The following is a 22030-nucleotide window of genomic DNA, read 5'->3' on the forward strand; positions in this document are numbered from 1 at the left end:
GCATTTCAGATAAGACAGTTTTCATTGGAGATGAAAACCACAAGCAGAAAAAGACGAAAACAGTGATAACCACTACATATAAAGTTTGTACTTTATTGTCAAAACGTTATCATTTACTTTCTGCTTTCTACCATTTTTCACTGTCGTGAACCACGAAGAGCTGAAAAATTTAAAATTAAGAAAGTTACAACATAATTATATAACCACTGCAAAAAGAACACACATGTGTAGTAAGATCAGTTCAATTCGACTGATTTATGCAACGAGAGAGAGGGTTTGGGAACAAAGAGAGAGGTTTATCGTATATCAGATTAAAATACCTAGAAGTCGTTAAAATCATTGTATATTTTAAAGATTCCATTCCGGTTTAACAGATTTAGATGGAGGTGAAAAGGCCGAGTCTGGACGGTAGTTAGAACATTTCGGAAAATGTGCGGGAACTTCTGGTATTTCCTTTGCTTCGCCTACTTGTAGAACTACAACCATTCCGATGTTCATGTGAGTTTCAAGGTGGCAATGGAGAAGCCAAAATCCTAAAATATATGTTTGTTTCGTAAAAAGTAATTGCATTTAATCTTTAAAGTTTCCGTTTAAAAAGACTGCAATGAAATATTGTTTAAGATAATAAATAACATTTAAACCACATAAATATGTAGCAATGTACTCTGAACATCATCAGAGATGGGATCAGGAAACTCGTGGAAGTAAGCATCCCCTATCGATCGGTCACGCTCACCTTTTTATCATTGTCGTGATGGATGAAAACAATTTTCATTTTTTTTTTCAGAACCAAGATGAATTTCCTCTAAACTGAATTACCTGGGTTCTCCGTTTGTAGCCGCCCCACAACGTAACCTCTGTTTGGTACCACCACAGTATCCTTTAGTGGTGGGTTATCTGTGTTCAGATTTGGTGCGTTACCATTCTTCCAGCCTGAATCCCGCCATTTTGCTTTGCTATAATTATTCGAAAATTTGATGTCTTGGTTTGCATCTTGTACAAACCCTGTAGTTTTGTTCAAAACTGCATGACCAATTTTCAGAACATGGAAGCGATTTCCATGAAGGTGAACGGGATGCGAGGTCCCTGTCTGCAGGCCGTCTATAAAACATATCAAACAATAATAACACGTTTACTGGAATTTTGACCGATACATAGTACACCTATGTGCAGAAGGTACTGTTGAAATAACGTAGTTGAGAGGGGAAAATTTATATTTTTGATTGAATTCACGATTGAAAGTAATATCCGTCATGATACGTAAAATGTTATGTTTCTTAAAGAATATTTATTTGAGATTTTCTTCATTCAATAAAATCATACTACCCCTTGCAACTGGAAAATTCCTAGTTTCATGACATATCGGAAGCTGAACTGAAAGAATATCAGCAACTTATATCATGATTAGTCCAATAGCAATGAAACGCATCTTAATCAATTTTTTGTGCAGATGTCAAGACAGCTCGAAATCCGAGGACGATCGGAAATGGATATGAATCGTACAATATTCTCTCAATCTGATTAAAATCATATCCTTTGAGATGCTCACATAAAACGCTACACATTGATTTGAAGAAACCCCATACAAAGTCTTTCATGGAGGACTTTCAACCAAACTTTCACTTTCACGTCAAATAATTACGAAGTTCAATGTATTGGAATTTATTTACAGAAGTGAATGTTGGGATGATACACGAACGAAAATTGTGTAATGGTTTCAATAGCTTGCCAAGATAAGAAACACAGCAGTTTCTGCATAGAAGTTTAATATGTAACTATTACATGTCTGCGTTTATTAGCTATTTGTCTTGTACGAAATGATAAAAACCTTCAACACAGCTACTTTCACTTCCATATTCATTTTCCCGAATGTCGCTTATTTACGAACTCTCAGATTGATCAAATTTTGATAAATGTTTTTATTAGAAAGGTCACCCTGAATGACCTTGAATGAGGTTTCTTCAGATCTATGTCAGTGGTTTAAAGGATGTGATTTTAATCAGATTGAGATTCTTTTAGTTGGAGTACACTCACTTACCGCAATAAGAACAAGAGCTGTGTGGTTTTCTTGGTTTCCAGTTTTACGACGTGAGTACATTGACAGTAGTCTCCACAGTGATCCATGTGTTCGTTGTTACATACAATGCTCTCGTCTTTTGCAATATCTGGATTAATCTGCGAATTACAAAGTAGTTAACGTAAACTACTATATTATGCATTATGTATTATTATATCAGTGTATATTTTTTACTTAACATTATTAACACAGGAATAATTTAAGGTTTCATAAAATAAATCTAAAACTTTATAAATGGAAAATTTTTATTTACTCAATGCATGTATTTTTTTGACAATATATATTTTTTTAAATTCTATTATACAGTTATTTTTAAAATGCAAGGATAAGAATTTTAAGTGAATAATCGATCTGCAACTCTAAATACTTTGTAATAAAAAAAGAAATGCATTATACCAGTAGTGGAGTTGGTGGGGATTTATAATGGATTGTATTAACTGCTGGGCGGGGACGCTTAACATCACTCCCTTAAAAAGAAGCATTCATTAATGTAGATTTGTAAAAATATTGGAAGAAAACTCCTTAATTCATGTTTGTTTGTCTCAGAAATCTTCTGACTAGTAAAAAAGTCAAGCACGCATTAAACATTTAAGATTTAAAAAACAATGAATAAAATTCCCTAATCCGTATTTTATTCTCCTGGTGTCTTAATTCAACTAAATATATATCAAAAAATCATATAATTTTAGTTTTAATTTACCTGTAAAATGAAAATTGAGAAAAATCTCTTGGAAATCGTCTGGACTTTCTGGAATGGATACAGGGTTAGAGTTGCTGCTTGAAGACGAGGCCTTCAAGTCTGATATCGAAAGACACTTGATAGATGGTTCTATATTTGCCAAGCTCTCTGGACTGTCAGTAAGTGGACAAGTTAACGCTGTTCATGCACAAGTCAATGTTAAGTCATATGTCTTTTTTTTTTATCTATGTAAATATATTAATATTGGTGAATGTTTTCCATGTACAAGTGAATGAGTTTCCATGTTCAAGTAAATAGTGTCTTTATACAAGCAATTGATTATTCATGTACAAGTTGATGTTGATCGATGTACACCTAATTATTTTTTCTAGGTGTGTGATAAGCGTTATTATTTTAAATAAACAAGCTTAAGAAATGTGACTTTACTTACAAATTGATATTTAATTCCCGGAGAAAATGCTTATAAAAAGATGAAGAAATATTTTTTCTTGTTCCAAAAAACTGAATGTATACTTTTGCCAAAAATGTTAATGATGACAAAAGCAAATAAATAAATAAAAAAAAGAAACACGGAATTTGATTCTGGAAATAATCTTACATACGATATTTGGCCCTGCAGGTTTTGAAGAAAATAATCGGTACATCTTTAAACATTGACTCGTTATGTGATATTTATAACTCATACCTCCAGGGACAATTGGCCATTATACACGGTTCTTTCACGGAACATTTTCTCTCTTCTGATTCGGGAAGTTCATTTTTTGCTTCTTCGTAGTGAAGGTGAGTAAAGCTTACATTTTGTTTTAATGGGTTCTGCAAAAGGTTGAAAGACATAATCATCATCATCATGACAACTCGTATTATAACTAATGTTGAACACAGACCTCCACCATATGCTTCAGTTTTATTACATTTTCATTCTGATATTCCATACTCTATTCCAGAATGGACATCACATTCATTAAAAATATAAGTAAATTTGCTACCATTACAACACGATGTGTATAAAATTGATCCAACAACATTTTTAACAGATATGAATCTTAAAAAAGAACAGTAAAATTAAATTTAAAAGTAATGTTTTTTTAAACCAATATTTGGATTATTTGCGAGTTACATGTATAAATAAAACAAAAGCATTGATCCACATTCACATTTTGCAACACAACTCACAAAATGTACATCCATGACCGCCGTTGTTTCTACTCGAATCCAGTAGTTTCCAGCTGTTTGATTGGCATACAGAATGACGTCATAAGTTTCTCCGGGATTAATCAGGAGGAAGTCGATATCAACGGGAACGAGATCTGCACCGTCCGAGGCAATCAGTAAAATCTGGTGCTTCATTGATAAAATTAAATCTCAAAACTAATAAATAAAATTTTGTTAAATTAGTGTGTTTAGCTGCATTATAAAGCATGCAATCGAAGGCTTAGAGCATTGGATTTATTAAGTCTGTAAAACTATGAAGTTCTGTATAAGTACGAGGGATTATCAAAAAGTTCGTGGACTAGCGTTGTAAAATTAATAGCGCTTTAGGCATATCAATGAATTTTAGAATATCTAGTAAGCATCATCTTCTCTATCTACAGAATAAACCACAAATCATAAATTTTATTTTTTAATAAATTAGTAATGTTTTTGTAACCAATGGTTTGTCCAGGCGGCGCAACCTCGAACACGATGTTTTTGCGACCTATGTGTAACTGAGACAAACTCTTTTGATATGATCATTTGACATCCAAAAATCCCGTTAATTCAGGTATGTGTCGGGACACAATTGTTCCACAAAATATGAAAATTTCACTTCATTCTAGAAGTTCTACGAAATTTTATCATTAATTTTACACAGAATGTTCAAACAAATAAACAAATAATATGCATCCAGAGTACTTGTCTTTTAATGTCAAAATAGATTCAGAGAGAAAAGGGAAACACGTTTTATGTCGATTTGCAATCTAGGTGTGAAAAATCAATCATGTCAAAAAATGACGTTGATCATGTGTTGTAGATATTGAACTCCCAAAAGCAATATATGCCAGCACAATCAAGCGAAGATCTCTCCCAAGGCGGGTTTGGGTCCTTAGTCACCTCCAGGGAATCTCATCAAAATAAGTGTATGAGGTAGAAGAAACGGACATTGAAAAAACAATGACTTTATCGGATGTCATGAAAATAAACGACGACAGCGCCGGGTGATCATATAATGTCGTTTTCACTTTATAATAATTTGGCAAATAATGAACGTATCAAGCATAAATTTTCAACATTTCTTTATTTTTTGTTGTTTTATGTTCCTTATCAATTTTGAAAGCACAGACTAAATACTACTAATTTTATAGCCGCAGTCCACGAACTTTTTGATAACCCCTTGTACAACTACGGGACTTTTTTGTTGCTGTACCATATATTATAAATTTAATCCAGAGAGCTATGCGTGAATGTAATTCTACGGGTGGACCCAATACTTACGCTGTCGATTGAAATTTTGAAGCTACCAGTCATACCAGAGTTAATAAGACGGAATCTATTATAAGTCTCGGATGATATGTTAAAAACCTCCAGTGGCAATGAACGCTGCATCTCAGTATGTTGTCCAGAAACTAGTATAAATAGAATAAAAACAAAATATCTAGTATCAATATTACAGCTTTGCTGATGTTATTACATTAGATCATTTATCATTCAATCAAGGCGTCAATATTTACAATGTATAGAGAACCTTAGCATACTGAAGGCATCATTTTAGGCTATATTTTTCGTGTTTCTATAAAAGATAATTCAAAATAAAGAATGATCATTGTATATTGTTTAATGTCCCATTTAAGAATCATATACTCCAATAGAAATATCACAATATGTTAGTGAAGGGCTTCAAATTTGGACCTATACTCGGCACTCAAGACCATTGAGCAGTGGGGATTCATTTTCCTGCCAACGCTTACCGTGAAAGGCGACCTACATTTTAAAGTTCATATCCAAAAGATCTATAACTTTCAATGTAGTAACGAGCACTTGACAAAGGAAGAGCCACAACCTAGTAATACGTCTAAGGTTTGACGTGGAGCTCCGAACGAGAATTGAACCCGGGCCTCACGATCACAAAGCGAAGAAAAGGAAAAAAAATAGAACAGAAGTGTTCTCACATTATCCTAAATGACCATGACACTTACAGGATCTAGTTTTACCGTATGCCAATATTACTAGAGGACGATTATATTAGACACTTATAATATCTAGTTTTACCGTTTACCAATATTACTATATGACGATTATATTAGACACTTACAATACTTAGTTTTACCGTTTACCAGTATAACTAGATGATGATTATATTAAACACTACAATATCTACTTTTACCGTATACCAATATTACTTTATGACGATAATATTAGACACTTACAATATCTAGTTTTACCGTTCACAAGCGCATTATTGTAGGGACCTGCTAAAGTAGATATTGTTCCGTCATAGTTTCGTTTAGTTGTCACACAATTATCTGTATCAAGGTTTTGTGAGAACCTAAAATGAAAAAAAAAAATCTCAATTAACGGTTTATGTAAGGGATGTTTTTAGGTTTTGTGTGAGTTATTGGTGTGTGAATCACACAGACTTGTCACGCAGGCATATTTCATGAAGCGCGCTATGTTTGGAATCATCGAAAATATACTCAATATTTGAATTTCTCGCTGCCCTATATTGTTATAATTTTACTAACGTCGCTATATCTCTATTGTGACGTCACGGTAATGCACGTTTCTCCGTGTATATTTCTACGCGTGAGTATACTGGTACACGAAATTGATTTTCAAATCAATTTCACAGTTGGCTTAGTAGAAAAACACAGCGAATGTAAATATTTGTATTTGAAAATAGATGTGTTAATTTTCCGTTGGAATCTTAGTTCCTGCTATTAAGTTGGCTTTCTATGGAGAAAAAAAAACAAGAACGGATAGGAGTATTTGTAACTTTAGTGCAAACTTACATATACCTTTTTAATCAAATATTCAACGAAATTAAAAATGGTAAAATAAAAGAAACAAGAAGCAAACTTTTCAGAGCTGTCTACATTTTATACATCACAAGGGACCAAAACGTTTATGACAACAGTTCCTAGTAGCATTATTCATTATTTCTCGTATTATGCTTGTTATAAATGGTACTATAAATCTAATCAAGATTCTTAAATAAATTCATGGTTTTTTTTTTCCTGAGGATTTTGCTTCAAACATATGTAGCGAATGACAAAAAAAGATATGAACTGTTCCTTTGAAAAATGCCCTATGCACCTATGGAACCTTAAAAACCTAAGCCCTTTGTTGCGACAGGTGATGGCCCGAGAAAGATCTCTCACAATTCAATGGCCTGCGCGCCATGTACTACATTTGAAGCCTTCGCTGATAAACGGTGACATTTCTAATTAATTAATAAAAAAAAGGGTTAACCAAACAGCAATAATTGAATGAAATTGTTGTATAATCAAACAGTATTCTAGCCCAAAAAGCCTTTAGAATTACAAAATAGGAGCAGAGTAATCACGTACCTCCACAACATCAGAGGTAGGATGAAATGCTACAAGAGGATTGAGAATCCCCTACAGACCGGTCACACCCGCCGTGTGCTCCTTGTCATGATCTCGAAAAACGGGAGACGGTTTGTAGTTCAATGTGTCAGTCTAAACTTAATAAAAGATTGAATTTGCTGACGTCATTTTATTGACCGTTGAACGCATTAGTGAATTTCCTGATATTTTTAATTCATCAACTTAATTGTCAAAAATTTACTTCATTTTAGAAATTGTACGTAAGAAGAATATGCTCTTAGGTATTGAATCAATTGCGATATAAACTCAACATGAAGCTGCCACAGGTATATTGTTGCATAAGTAGTACAGTTGACATTTCAAAAGTTAAACTCATCACATTTATCATGATTAATATTTTTTGTTAGATAACATCGTCTAAAATATCAATATGTCACCAGGATATATTGAGTCGGCATAAGAATTGAAATAACCATTGTTACATGTAAGTTAACAAAAAATTTTAGCTGACTTTTGATATCTTGAGAGGAATTACGATGGCTAACGATAATTTTCTATAGTTTAAAAAAGCTACCAATAACATACGATAGCATATACCACTCCTGAATGTTGGGAAGCTGAACATCACTCATCTTAGAATTCCATTCTTGCACCATAAAAACAACATCGTTATCTACCTTTGGAATATCGTCTCTCTGAAATAGTATCATTTTTGATAAACATGTGTATATATTAAATTTATCAACTTTTGCAAACAATTATCAATGAAAGTCAATAAGTCTCAATGGTCACAGGAGCCACATTTGTTCTAAGGATGATCAGAAAATTTATGAACTATTTTTCATTTATTTTTTTTAAAATAATACCCCAGTAGTGTGGTCAGAGCATACGGTAAAGGATCATGATTTAAACATAATACACTACCATTGGGGCACATCCTATTTCTTGTATAGATGAATTGATAGAACGCAGACTTTAAATAATGATAGGTATTTCAAAATGGTTCTTTTTTCCTTTCCTTTTCATTACCATTAAAATATTCATATTCAAGTTTTCTTTTATCTTACCCATTAGGGGGTCTCATGCGTTAAAGTGGTATAACTTGCATATATTACGACAAACTTAGATTTTTCGGAAGAAGTGTGTATGTAAATATCAATGCTTCTTTCTAAAGATAAAAAAAATAGAAAAAATAACTGTGGTGTTTTACTAATATGCTATATGTTAAGCTACATATTCAGAATTTTTAACATGCAATACTTCAAGAAAGGGAAAAAAATCCCCTTTTTACATCTGTTTTTTCGCGGGGAAGTACAATCAGGGCACCAGCTAGACCGGAAGTTCTCATGGCTCCATGATGTGAATGGTACCAATGTGTTCCTCGTGGATTAGCTATGAACCTAAACAAAATAAATAAGAGTTTGTCATGCCTTTATATCATTTCTAATTCAAATTACAATTATGCAGTAACACAATAATGATTACATTTATATAGAGGATGTTTATTGCATTGGTGTTGGATACTGGATGTATTAAATGAACAGGACTGGGTAGTTTTTTAAATATACTTTTACAAACATTAAGACAATGAAAGAATATTAAAAAAAAAACATAATTTCAATACTAAATATTTCACTATAACCATTCCATTTTCGGTTAATATTTTCATTAGAGAAAATAAATCCTTAAAACTTTTTTATTGATTAAAAAGACATTTTGTCGTTTTTCTTTATAAACACACTAAATAGAACAACCTGACAGATTGAAAGACTTCATAGACTTCTCCGAGTAGGTTTATGTTTTTAATGTGATGAATCAATGTATGCAAATATATTTTAATGATAACATACTAATTGCTGAGTTCAGTATATAAAACTTCGACCTGTGAAAATATGTTATGAAAAAGTAAGAAAAAAAGAAGCGTTGATGATTTTCGTTTACACTGTGGAAAAAATACTGATTTTGTTCAGCTGTTGAAAATAATTTTGACCAAACCTACTCACTCGTAAGTAAAGGTCTGTCCTGGCAATATAGGGCATTGAGTTAACATAGAGACGCCATCCATCCACGGTGTATCCTTCTGGAACATTCCGTGCCAGTGAAAGGTCACTGCTTCATTCATAAGGTCATTGTGGATATGAACTTTAACCTAAGTCGCATTCCATAAAAGATATTACAAAATCTTTTTGTTCATAAATAGTCATTAAATTTTTGTTTATATATGTATAAAGAGCTGATATGTAGAATTAATATGTATACCATACTCAATACAAATTTATCTTATAAAAAGACGTGTGTAATAAACATGCTACATTTATATTAAAATGAAAAAATCTTGTCGATACTATAATATTACTGTTATATGATTTTATAAACAATTTATAGTTTGTTTGACTGTACATGTTATTATTGTTCTAGAAACACTTTAAATAAATAAATGGCTTATATTGATGTCGTGGGCTGATACGGGGTAATACATAGAAAAACAACGTGCATTATTCTCTATTTTAGTTCTTAGCTTAAATAGACAATTTTTTAAAAATACATTACCTTTTGATTCTCATATACAACAATTGTTGGCCCCGGGAATTGGTTGTTTATGGCAAACATGAATTTATAGTTCCCATCCGCTGTGATCACATCTTCCATTTCTATAAAATGAAAGAAGTAAGGTTAAGATTTTCTTTTGAAAGTAGTGGGAATTCTTAAATAATTTTGTTTTTCCGTTATCAGTATTTTGTGTATATACGTGAAATGTGTTTACCTCTTGTTCTATATTTCTCTAATTTTCTAGTGTGAACCATTCGTAACAATAACGTGATTCATAGATAATTATTTGATCATTCAAATATAAAAAAAAACCATATGAATATATGACAAACAATTTGACAGAAAAAGCAAAACCCTGTCATTTTGATTTGAAATGTTACAGAAAAATTCGAATCTATTCTTTTTCAAACATACATTTTAATTTGTTTTTTTTGTACAAGACAGGAGTTAGGCATATAGATATTAAAGATGTTTATGTCGTGTGAAAGTTATAGAAGTATTGTTATCCTAAAGGATTTAAAGGTGTACATATTCATATTATCTATTAAAAACTAAGTTACAAAATAAATCTTAAAATCCACAAAAATTAAAAACAGTAAAGCACATCTAAAAGGAAGCCGGAATATTAATCTAATCAAGGAAAAACTCAAATGTCTTCCAATTCTTTACAAAGATAAAAACCTATAAATGAAATGTTCTTGTATTGAATTCAACATAACCAAGACTATCTGTATTTCTAATAATCTTTACTATTTCAAAAAAACTATCCTAGTAAGCTAACCTTTGTTTGTCAATGGAACCTCAACACAAGGGCAATCTATAGACATGACATCATTGGAACATTTCTTGAAAAAGGTTCCGTTTCGTACAAAAACCGGGCATCCTTCACCAGTGGACAAGTTGTATGATACCATACTCGTGATGTAATCCACGTGAAAGTCGAAAGAGCATTCCGTCTCTGAGGCAGCACAATCAGGCGTAACATTGTGTTTGAATACAGATTCCACGGAGTAAAAACAAAGTACTAGCAAGAACACCCGAGAAAGAAACGTAAAAAATTCCATTTTCTTTTCTTTTTTTTTTTGATTCATAAAAATTAACAACTGAATGTAAACCTCTTTTAAAATAACAAGAAAAAACAGAATATTGAGGTTTTAAATGGACAACGGAAAAAAGAAAGCAGTGCGCAAAGGTTATTGGAGAGAAAAGGATTAAACAAGGTTGTTAAAACAATAATGCATTTATATATTTCTCATCTCCGTCGATATCTGAACCTTTTTATGGACAATACGGAAGTAGATATACAGTGTATTACCACGTACACATCTTAACAATACTGATTAATAATACCAGTTATTTGATCGTTCTCCAAAAAAAAAGTTGTCAGAAGGTACGTTAAATAAAAACTGGAGAACGTCATTGATGATGTATTTAGAAAGAGTCACTCCCTATTCCTAAGGATTTGATGCCAAACCTGGGGCCCGTTTCACTAAAAGGCGTACGCCTGTCTTAACTCTACGCCCGGCGTAAGTCCGGACTTACGTCTAACATTTGGACTAAGGTCCGTTTCACTAAAGGGCGTAACTTTGCGCCCGCCTTAAGTTCAGACAAAAATCTACGCCTAGCCAAGGGTAGTCGTAACTTATGGCGTAAACAGGAATCGACTGCTAATTCTTTTGCCGAGGGTATCGTGGCTGACCGTAATGTTAAATTGTACAATTTGTCATGTAAATTTCATTAATTTCATATGAAATTAAGAAAACAGAGAATTTTGATATGTAGTACCAATTCTCGAATAGAAACTTTCTAACCATGCATATATGTTATATGCACATTCTTAATATTTGCACTTGCCGTTTACATGTTAAAATGCCATATTTAGATACTCGATATATAGTTTTCATTCGATTATTTTTATCCAATAATTTAATTTACGTTTCATATTTTAATAAATTGGGCAATGAATAATGCAGAATATATACATACATGATGCACATGTAATACAAAGGTATATTTGCATAAGAAATGTCTAGCATTTCATCCACCCCATTCTCCACCTTCCGCGCAAAATATGTGTGAGCGGGATATTTTGAAATTTAAATATCACTAAGTGTATTATTGACTTTATATTTTCCTCTTTTTTTATTTCATTTTTTGGTGAGTAAAGGGTGTTAGCTTAAGTAGTTAAACTAAGGTTATTCACAAAAGTAATATCATTATTGTTAAAATGTAAATACCAAAATATGATGAAAGCTCTAACTATGTTTAAGAGTCGTCAAAAGTCCCTAATTTTTTTAAATATAAGATAATGTATTTATCATACAATCGATAGCAAACAATAACTCCAGATTAAATACATTTTATTTCACCTACTATTTATCAACTTCAAATTTATATGAAGACTCGTTCAATATACTAAATACACATGTAAATGTACTTGGGTAGTTTATGTTGAGTCCACCATACGTCTGACACATACATTTGTACCTTGGATCTGATAATTTTTGTGAAACATTTACAAATAAACGTGCATGCACTTATGTACCCTGTCACTTAAATAATTTGAAAAAAAAACAAATTGTTTAAAAAAAATTAGACATGGAATTCATCAATTATTTCCGAGGTCATTTTGCTCCACATTTTACATTGTAACAAATTTTAATATGAAAGTAATAGATACATTTATTCGAGCCTCTTCGTTTTTTTCGTCTTTTTTTTTTTTTTTTTTTTTTGTTTTTTTTTTTTCGTGAAATATTAAAATTTCGTTATTTTAAGTATCTGCTTGTATGGCTGTTTGATGCTTGCTTAATATTGTCCAATCCATGGTTAAAAAGCTCATTACTGCATAAATTCGCTATATTTTCTATTTTAAAACAAATTCACTGATTTTCTTTCAATAATATAGCAATAGGAAACCAGAAAATTTAAAAAAAAAATATTTATACTCGGACCATAAGTGACGCATGATCAAAAGAGAATATCCAAGGGTGTTCGAAGCATGGTTGAGTTAATAATTTTGAATGAACATATCCTATATGCTTCATCAAATATATCTTTCAAATAAAACATTTTAGCAAGTTTTGCTGTGTGATTTTGTCACTTAACAGGATAAATATGCCTGAATACTTTACGTCTCTCTCTCTCTCTCTCTCAAACACAATTGAAAAGTTTCTATATATTTTTTTATCTATCTAAAGAAAATCTTTCTATCTATATATCTATCTATGTTCCTTTCTACTGTTTATCATCTGTCTGGGCATATGCATAAGCTCGTTGTCAAGGACGTAAGTCTGGCCTTAACTTAGTCCGATACTAGTGTATACGGCCAGGCGTACGCCTCTTAGTGAAACGCAGTTTACGCCGGACTAAATTTTGGCATACGCCCTAAGGCCTAACATAAGTTTCGTCGTATCTTACGCCTTTTAGTGAAACGGGCCCCAGAACTTTATGTTAAAGATAACAAACATCTTGTCCATTCAAACACTACAAATTAAGAACTGGGTAACTATGGACCTCGAAAACATCAAATGCTTTGGAGGAGTGCGTATCCCCTGCTATCATAATTTAGAGATTGACCTTGTAAATTGTATCAAAGGTCAGTATCCCACTTGATAGATTGTAATTGCTGACAAAGCCATTTACAAAATTATGACTTCGAACGAGACGGTAAAAATGTTTGCTCCATCAACTTGATTGTCAACAGATACTGTTCTTCCATAGAGCATGCTCGTGCCTATCAAATCAACTGATCTCATACATTCGGATCTTGCATACATATAAATATCAACGATTCACAGATTGAAAGAGAGCCTATTTCTTCAGAAAAATATATAATTATTTTGATTCTGCGGTGAAGATTGGTTCTTACAATGGCTTCTCTTTACTATCCATCGTTTCTTTAGAAAAAAAGATTCAATAACTCCATTATTGAGGTATTTTTTTCTGAGAATTTTCACTGTTTTGTTTGTAGCATGTACAGTGTAGGGGTATATACATATGTACTGACAAAAGAATTGAATCTATCGTATTAAATTTGTCTTCCGAATGAGTTTCTGGAGAAAACATTGACTTCAGGTTTATTGCTATGACAGGACAATTGAAAATTTAATACACTATGTGTATTTTGTACAGTACTATGTACATGTATAAATATTAACCATGTTGTAAAAAACCAATTTTTAATAAAGTTTGTTTATAATTGTATTTTGTAAGGCCGACACAATGTCCTGAGTTTCTGGACAGAACATTGATCACATTTATTGCTATAACATGGCAATTGAAAATCTAATTCTAAATGTATGTATGCTTTGTAAAGTAATATGTACATCATAAATATTGCCTATGTTGTAACACATCAATTTTTGATAAAGTTTGTATTTTGTAGGTTCGACACAATGTAGTAATGAATGATGACTTTATTAATGTTCTTAAGAAGGAAGAGTACAAAGGATGTTCTATCAATGGACACTAATCTTCAACAGTATAGTTATTATGTATAGTTAATGTCATTGATCAATGATATATAATTGATGTATTTAGAATACAGTTTAAGTTGACTGCACTATATGGAATAATACACCACTGTTAACCCTGTACAAGCTGACGAATTGTTTACCAAATAGTTGATGTGCAATAGTTTGAAAAGTAAAGTATTATCAATAGTTTCGCTTTTTTGATCCTATCTCTAAACTAAGTAACATTCATGTATTACACTAAAACATTTGAGACTCTAGCAGCGGTGAGTGGATGACTCCGAAATCTTATATGAGAGTAAGAAAAATTCTTATATCAACTTAGAAAAGACGGGAGAACGACATCCTAGAAGAAAATGGCCTCTGATTAGATTTTAAGTAAAGTAATTTCGTTACCCCCCATCATTTTTTGTTTGTACGTACACAGCATCCGATGTTACCCAAAATCATGCTGGATCTTCCTATAAAACAAATAGAGATAACGGACAGAATATGAAATATTAGTAGAGCAAACACTGACCTCTAAAAATGTCAGAGGTGGGATAAGGTGCCATGGAGGAGTGAACATCCTCCGCTGACCGGTCACACCTGCCGTGTTATCCTTGTAATGATCGGGAAATAACGGATAAATCCGTCGTCATTTCAGAGCATAAATAAATATGTAATTTATCTTATATAAGCAAAACGTTTTAAATTAATATCTTAATTTAGTATTTTCTTTCATCGAATCTTAAACACAACTAATTACATTGTCTGTTTCAGGAAATTATCATTTAATATACTGATGGTATAATCATCACCATTACCATAATTAAACATTCTCAATACAAATCAGAGACATACATAGCACAAGCAAATGCTTTAGTAAGGGATAATTTTCAGCGATAAAATATTTTACATGTACAATGTAAATACATAAACGGTTAATGCTTAGTTTACTTATTTGTAAATCTATCGTACAACTACTTCCTACAGATCTGTTATAATAAAATCCCGATGAAATCAACAAAACATATCGGTTGTCAGTACTTTATATTGCAACTTTAATATCGATATCAATGTTTTACATGAGTCAATCATCGTTCTAACAAATATCTTTATTTTGGCAATATCAAAAATATTTCATCAGATTCTATAGCATAAAACTTTTGTTTATGTGATTATTTATAATGTATAGGATATTTCTGATTTGTCCTGACACAATTACTTTATATACAATATTATCAATAATGCATATGCAATTTCTGATTTCTTTTAACATTTAATACTGACTTTATAAACAGTAATATCTATGATGAGTATGAGATTTCTGATTTCTTTTAACTTTTTACACTGACTTTATATATATTATTATATTATATATATATATACATTTGAAATTTCTAATTTGTCATAAAACACTGATTTTATATACACGGTATTGGTCAATTCCTCGTCACTGTTATGTTTCTTCTGACTTTAATAACACGGTACCTTTATTTCCTCCTCACTGTTATACGATAACAATGCCGAGGGTAACAGAACAAAAATTAAAAACTATAGAGAAAAGAAAACAAAGACATATTATATCTTCTCACTTTATATACACGGTATCGTTTATGTCCTCCTAACTGTTATATCTCTTCTGCCTTTATATACACTGTATCGTCCCTTTCCTCCTCACTATTATATCTCTTCTGCTGAAAACGTGAGCTGTCTGGATAACACACAGTCTCCTCAAATCCAAGTGACGCCATCTTGTGCATGACCTCTAACCTGTATATGACGTCAACAATGATAGAAATGTCGATACGGAAGAAACCAGAAAATGGAGAATCTAGATCGGAGACAATGTAACAAAGCATGCTGATGGAGAAAAGTGTCAAAGTGCACATCATCAGCTCCATACGATAAGATGACGCCTGTATCAGTAACACGCCATAGAGAGAGAAGAAACCCAGGGTAATGAGGAACACCCACCTAGTCAATGAAAGAATTTAATTGTAAACGTGTCAAACAACATTTAATATGAAACCTAGTCAATGAAAGGATTTAATTTAACCGTGTCTATGGTGGCATTTTCTGTCCCCTACATGCAAGAAAATTATGTTAACATGCAAGAAAATTATGTCAAAATGGAAAAAAAATTATGTCAACATGCAAGATAATTTTACTGACAATATTGGAAAATTACAAGTTTTTTCCAGAGAATCTGATTTTAATATGGATAAAATCCTATACTGACGCCCGGATCTGACATGGTAGATGCATGCAAGATGCAACGTAATTATAACAAAATATAGTTTACCTATGTTAACTAGGAAAGATAGATAATTATGTAGACATGCAAGATATTTATGTCAACATGCAAGATTAGTTATGTTAACAAGCTACTTATTTATGTCAACATGCAAATTTTTAATGCCTACATGCAGATCATTATTTTAAATACAAGATACATGTATTTATGTCAAGATGCAAGATAATAAGTTACATATCATCATACTTATCTTGCATTATCTTGCTAAGGGATAAGGGTATAAAAATGTGATTTTCAAGCTTCCTCCCTTTTCGCCTGAAGGTATGTCAAAACCACCAAAATATTAAAAAATATTCTCCGTAATTCCTGGACACCATGCAATCGACTGTGAGTGTGATTATATTGACTATGTATTGATTGACTGTTGATCTCTACTCGGCACTCAGGGCCATTGAGCAGTGAGGGATCTTTATCGTGCCAACGCCTGCCGCTGACACGGGGCCTCGGTTTTTAAGGTCTCATCCGAAGGACTTGCAACTTTCACTTCAAAGAGCCGAGCGCATGGCGAAGGAACAGTTGCTACCCATTTTTTATCGACTTGGGTCAGTCGCGGCCAAGATAAGAACTCACGACCTCCCGATCACGGAGCGAGGGCTCTACCGACTGAGCAACCGTGAACGGTTTATTGACCATGTAATGAACAGGCATATATTCTTTTTAAATTTATCACTTTTATGAAGAGGTATTTAAAGAAAATTAATTGCTGTTACGGTTATGGTGATCAAAATGGTTTCTTCTAAAAATCTGAAATTCAAGACCTCAGGGCCATGTCTTCAGAACGGGATTCGTTGATAAAACATTAAAAAAATATCTTTTCTTCCTTGTAAGTGATAGACAAAAAAGTATGACTACTTTGGACAAGGGTAAGCAAAGGTGTCTCTTCTAAAATCGTTAAATCATTATTCCAGGACATTGGTGGTTTCAATTGATTATAAAGAGTAATAGCATAAATTTGTTTTAAAATCCTCATCTGTCTCCCTTAACACTTTGCAGACAAAAAACTGATGGATTTTACGAAGGAAAGGTCCGTTTTAAAGAATGTTGAATTCATAGCCGCAGTGTCAGAGGGTTCTCTTGATTAACTATTGAATTTGGCTTCGGTATATGTATAAAAAAAAGATTATAAATTCTACGGGCAATTTACAGACAAGAAAGAGTGCAGAGTTGAAAAGTTAGAAGTGGTTAATAACTAAATAAGTTAAAGCTATTTCAATACTTTTGATACCCATGATAAAAAGAGTCTTAAATTCAAGCAGCAAGTAGGAACTACAACACTTAGAATTTTTTTTTCATACTTACATCAACCAATGAGTTCTTGAATGTAAAACACTGAGGTCATCCGAACATATATTGTTGAGTCTGGATATATAATCTATAAGATATTTTTTCATGACGTCATCAACATGATGTTCTTTTGGATGTTTTTGATTTTGAAGTAGACCGAGAACCTCCCATATTGCAACTGTCATAAATAAAAAGATATAAAAGTATCAACATGGAAAACTATGAATGTATGGATGATATGGAGATAACAAACATTCAATATCAAAGTCCATAAAACGATACAAAATAAGAGCAGAGCAAACACGGACCTCCGAAACATCAGAGGTGGGATCAGGTGCCAGGAAGGAGTGAGCATCCCCTGCCGACCGGTCAAACGCGCCGTGTGCTCTTTCTTATGATCGGGATATAACGAAAAATCCGTCGTCAATTCAGTGTATAAATAATGGAATTACAATTAGTATAAAAAGCGTCAGCCAGTATTGTATCAGTTGTATTTGCTGACAAGGGCATGGTATCGACCATTGAACTTACGAAATAATGACGAAATAATGACTTTAAGCGATAAACGAAGTAATAGTTAATAATGCTATATTTAAAAAAAAAATAACATAAACAAGTGTAAATTTAAGTTAAAAAAAATTATCTTGATAAAAAATACAAAGTTATCAAATTATAGAACAAAAGTTCAGTAGACTAGTTTTTTTTTATTTTAGTTTATCCTTGTTTAACATAACGAGTGTAACAAAAGTATGAGTTGTGCATAGATTTTTTTTCATTTTCTAACTTAGAACTCTCTGAAATGCATTGCAAAAATTTCTTCGTTTGGAAAAGAATGATGATTGATATTTACCAATATTTTTTGTTACATATAATTACCCTTCACGTTATCAGTTGGCTTGTTGACAAACGACGACGTCTTCCTATTCTCGATCTGTAATATCATGTAAATCGCTTCACATTTGATTGCATAATAAATCGCCATTCTGATTTTACTGTTTGTTAACTTCAGCTTACTCGTTAAGGTAGCTGCTTGGTCAATGAAGCTGATTTCTTCCGTGACCTTGGTTAGAATGTCACTTTGCTTCCCAAGAGCTGAGGAAAAGGCAAAACCAAAAGAGATGGCATAGACAAGGCCTGCTGGAGTCAGAAAGCAGGAAACACACTGGTTATTGTTGGGGAGCTGAGGATACTTGTCTTTTGGCCAAAAGAACTCTGTTGTTGAGTGATAGAAAAGCATAGCAAATGTTCCTAGACAGATGGTTACTACAGCTGGAAGGCCTATTTTAAGTAATTCGGAAGGTCTGTTTGAAATGTTTTGAAGGGCTTTAAGCACCTCCAAATCAAAGTTCGAAAGGAATGAGACATTTGAAATGTGTTTATATTGTGATAGGTCCAATGTCTGTTGACTTGAGAATGCCTCGATGTGGTAAACCTCGAAATCTTTATTGGTAATACGGTGTTTGGATCTCAATCGTTTGACAAAGCTTTCGAACCGGCAAAGCAGCAAGATACAAACGCCTACAAAATAAGATATTAAAGTTAAACTGGACTAGGAAAAATGTTTATTAGAATCTTACATACTGGAAACAAGTGTATTTTTACTGAAAGGCCAGAACCTTTCCCAATGAATTTGTTACACTGTTAATCCGCATATTAATAAAATAAAAAAAGGCTCATGTCAAACGATACTCAACAATTAGATTTTCAACTGAAGAACAAAGAGTTTTCTCATATTATAAAATATTATTTTTATCATTTATTCCCAGCTCTCTGATTGGCTCAAACTTGATCACATGATTTAGTATATAACGGCATAAAGACTTGAGTTACTATTTATAGAATCTGAAATGCATATCGACTTGAGGTTTCTTTAAATGGAGATAATTTCCGTGAAACAAAATAGTATTGTATTCAATCAAAGCTAATACAGTGTATGATTTGATGTTTCTAGAAAAAAAATATTTATTTCAACTTTTACTAACTTTTTTCAATGTTCTGTATTTGATGAGACAAAAGAAGGCATTGGATTAGGATTACTTCATATTAATTAAAACATATTCGATATGTGTGTCAAATATTGATACAAAACTTAATCAAATAAATGAAGTATTCTGAATAAGTAAATCGTCTAAATCACTCCATCAATATAAAGGAAACGCATTTACATTAAACGGTGTAATTTATTTTGATCTCTAGTCTCTAATTGTTAAAGGGAGAAAACTTTTCCAATTATTTTCATAATTTGTTTTGTTAATCTATGTAAAAAATAATAAATTATAACAAATGTAGCCCTTTAATTTGGTCAATCCATAGATATATCGACTTCACAGAAAAGCATATCCACCTCGCACTTCGTGCTGGGTCGATATGCTTTTCTGTGAAGTCGATATATCTATGGATTGACCTCATCAAAGGGCTATATTTATATAATGTATTTATTTTCAAAAATTATTTAATGTAAGTTGTCCAATATATTTCAAATCGAATCTGTATTCCTGTGTCAACTGACTTCATCAGTGTTCTCAAAAACGCTCGAATCCCAGTTAAGTAATACAAATCCGAACCAAGAACAAATTCAGAGCTAAAAACACGAATCCCGAAAACATCGTGGGCGGGATCAGGTTCCATGGAGAAGCGAACATCCCCTGTTGACCTTCTAAAACACCAGAGGCGGGAACAAATGCCGAAAAATTACAAATTAAATTAGAAATTACAAGGGATGTTCTCTAGTGTATTTTAACACTTATTTCACAATACCTCTGTCTCAGATATTTTGAGATAACGGGTGTTCACCGAGTTATCAGCAAAAAATATAAATCTTATAAAAATGACATGAAAAGACTTTTTTAAATCGATCACTTTTATTCTAATTCATAAATTTAATATATGGAGATAACGAACAGCATTCAAGATCAAAAGTCCATTCAACCATACGATAAAGGAGCAGAGCAAACACAGACCTCCAAAACATCAGATGTTGGATCCAGTGCCATGCCATGGAGGATGCTTTTTTCATATTTTGTATGACCTTGTTAAATTGGCTTAACGACTATATTAAGGTGTTATACAAAATCTAAATACTGTACAAACAAATTTGCTTAGATAGATAAGAAGTTAATAGAGATAAAAATCAGTAGTCAAACTCAGAAATCCATTAAAAAAATACAGATTCTTTAGCAGAACAAACATGAAAGATGGGATTAGGGTGCCATGAAGAAGTAAGCATCCCCAGCTGATTGTTCACGACTGCTTTCTTCATATTAGAAGGAAAAGAATATAACGAGAAAAAAATTAATCAATAACGATAAATAATCTGATTTTCCGAAGCTTTGTATACGCGGATGTATATTTGGGAGTCCTTAACATAGCTGCCACTAAACTACTACAGATCTTCCAATGATATGTTATATTCAAATATGAATATAAATTAAAAGAATAAAAAAAGAAACATTCTTTTCCGGACATAAAAAAATGAATAATGGTGTTGTGTTTTTAATGATTGATTAAATATTTACTTTCCATTTTCATTGGACAGTCTAGAACTTTTATGTATAAAAGATTAGGTGTTTTGGGAAAACATCATAGCATTACCTTTTATTCATTACATAGTACTGGTTTAATTAAATAAACAAAATATAGGTCGGTAATTGAGCTTTACTATCAAATCGTAAATTTGATTATTTTTTTTACCACTTAGTACATGTTTAAAAAAAATCGAAAAATTGTGTCGAAGCTACTTACCGAATGAACATGAAACCAGCATAATGATTGGTGGCAAAAAAATTTCCATGACACTCGGAACTTCTCTTGTATTGTTTCCTGTCATAACTATCGCAAGAAAAACAAAGCTTTGATATATTAAAAAAAGTAGCCGATATTTCGAAATGTACTTCAAGTTTGATTCCCAGGAAACATATCTTTCTTTAAAATTGATTATTTGTTATATTGGTATATTCTTCCACGGCAATTGAAAGTAAATCTACACGAACCATCAAAATTTCATCACAACAATCTAGTGAGAATTTCCTACGTACATCGATGAAAGTTAATTATATGATTCCACAATATCAAAGAACATCTTGCCTCATGCACTTCCTACTAAAA

At 32.2% G+C, this 22030-nt stretch overlaps 2 protein-coding genes across 2 annotated transcripts; both read right to left on the reverse strand.

Annotated features, from left to right (window-relative positions):
- Window positions 1-79: 79 nt before the first annotated feature.
- On the reverse strand, window positions 80-10944 carry LOC134229689 (uncharacterized). The gene is made up of 15 exons (XM_062711457.1): window positions 10653-10944; window positions 9872-9972; window positions 9325-9470; window positions 8613-8721; window positions 7907-8016; window positions 6182-6300; window positions 5250-5380; window positions 3951-4118; window positions 3463-3590; window positions 2778-2929; window positions 2474-2544; window positions 2037-2175; window positions 820-1101; window positions 321-533; window positions 80-160 (listed from the first exon to the last, which is right to left on the reverse strand). The coding sequence occupies exons 1-14, from the start codon at window positions 10933-10935 to the stop codon at window positions 349-351; spliced, it is 2124 nt and encodes a 707-aa protein (XP_062567441.1). The 5' UTR covers window positions 10936-10944; the 3' UTR covers window positions 80-160; window positions 321-348.
- Window positions 10945-15956: 5012 nt separating this feature from the next.
- On the reverse strand, window positions 15957-21752 carry LOC134229690 (uncharacterized). Its single transcript, XM_062711458.1, has 4 exons — window positions 21668-21752; window positions 18803-19444; window positions 17942-18104; window positions 15957-16302 (listed from the first exon to the last, which is right to left on the reverse strand). Exons 1-4 carry the CDS (start codon window positions 21750-21752, stop codon window positions 15957-15959), a joined length of 1236 nt encoding a protein of 411 aa, XP_062567442.1.
- Window positions 21753-22030: the final 278 nt, after the last annotated feature.

The sequence above is a fragment of the Saccostrea cucullata genome, unplaced genomic scaffold, assembly GCF_032062105.1.
Source record: "Saccostrea cucullata isolate Sc308-1 unplaced genomic scaffold, CSIRO_AGI_Scuc_v1 ctg208, whole genome shotgun sequence".
Classification (NCBI taxonomy): domain Eukaryota; kingdom Metazoa; phylum Mollusca; class Bivalvia; order Ostreida; family Ostreidae; genus Saccostrea; species Saccostrea cuccullata.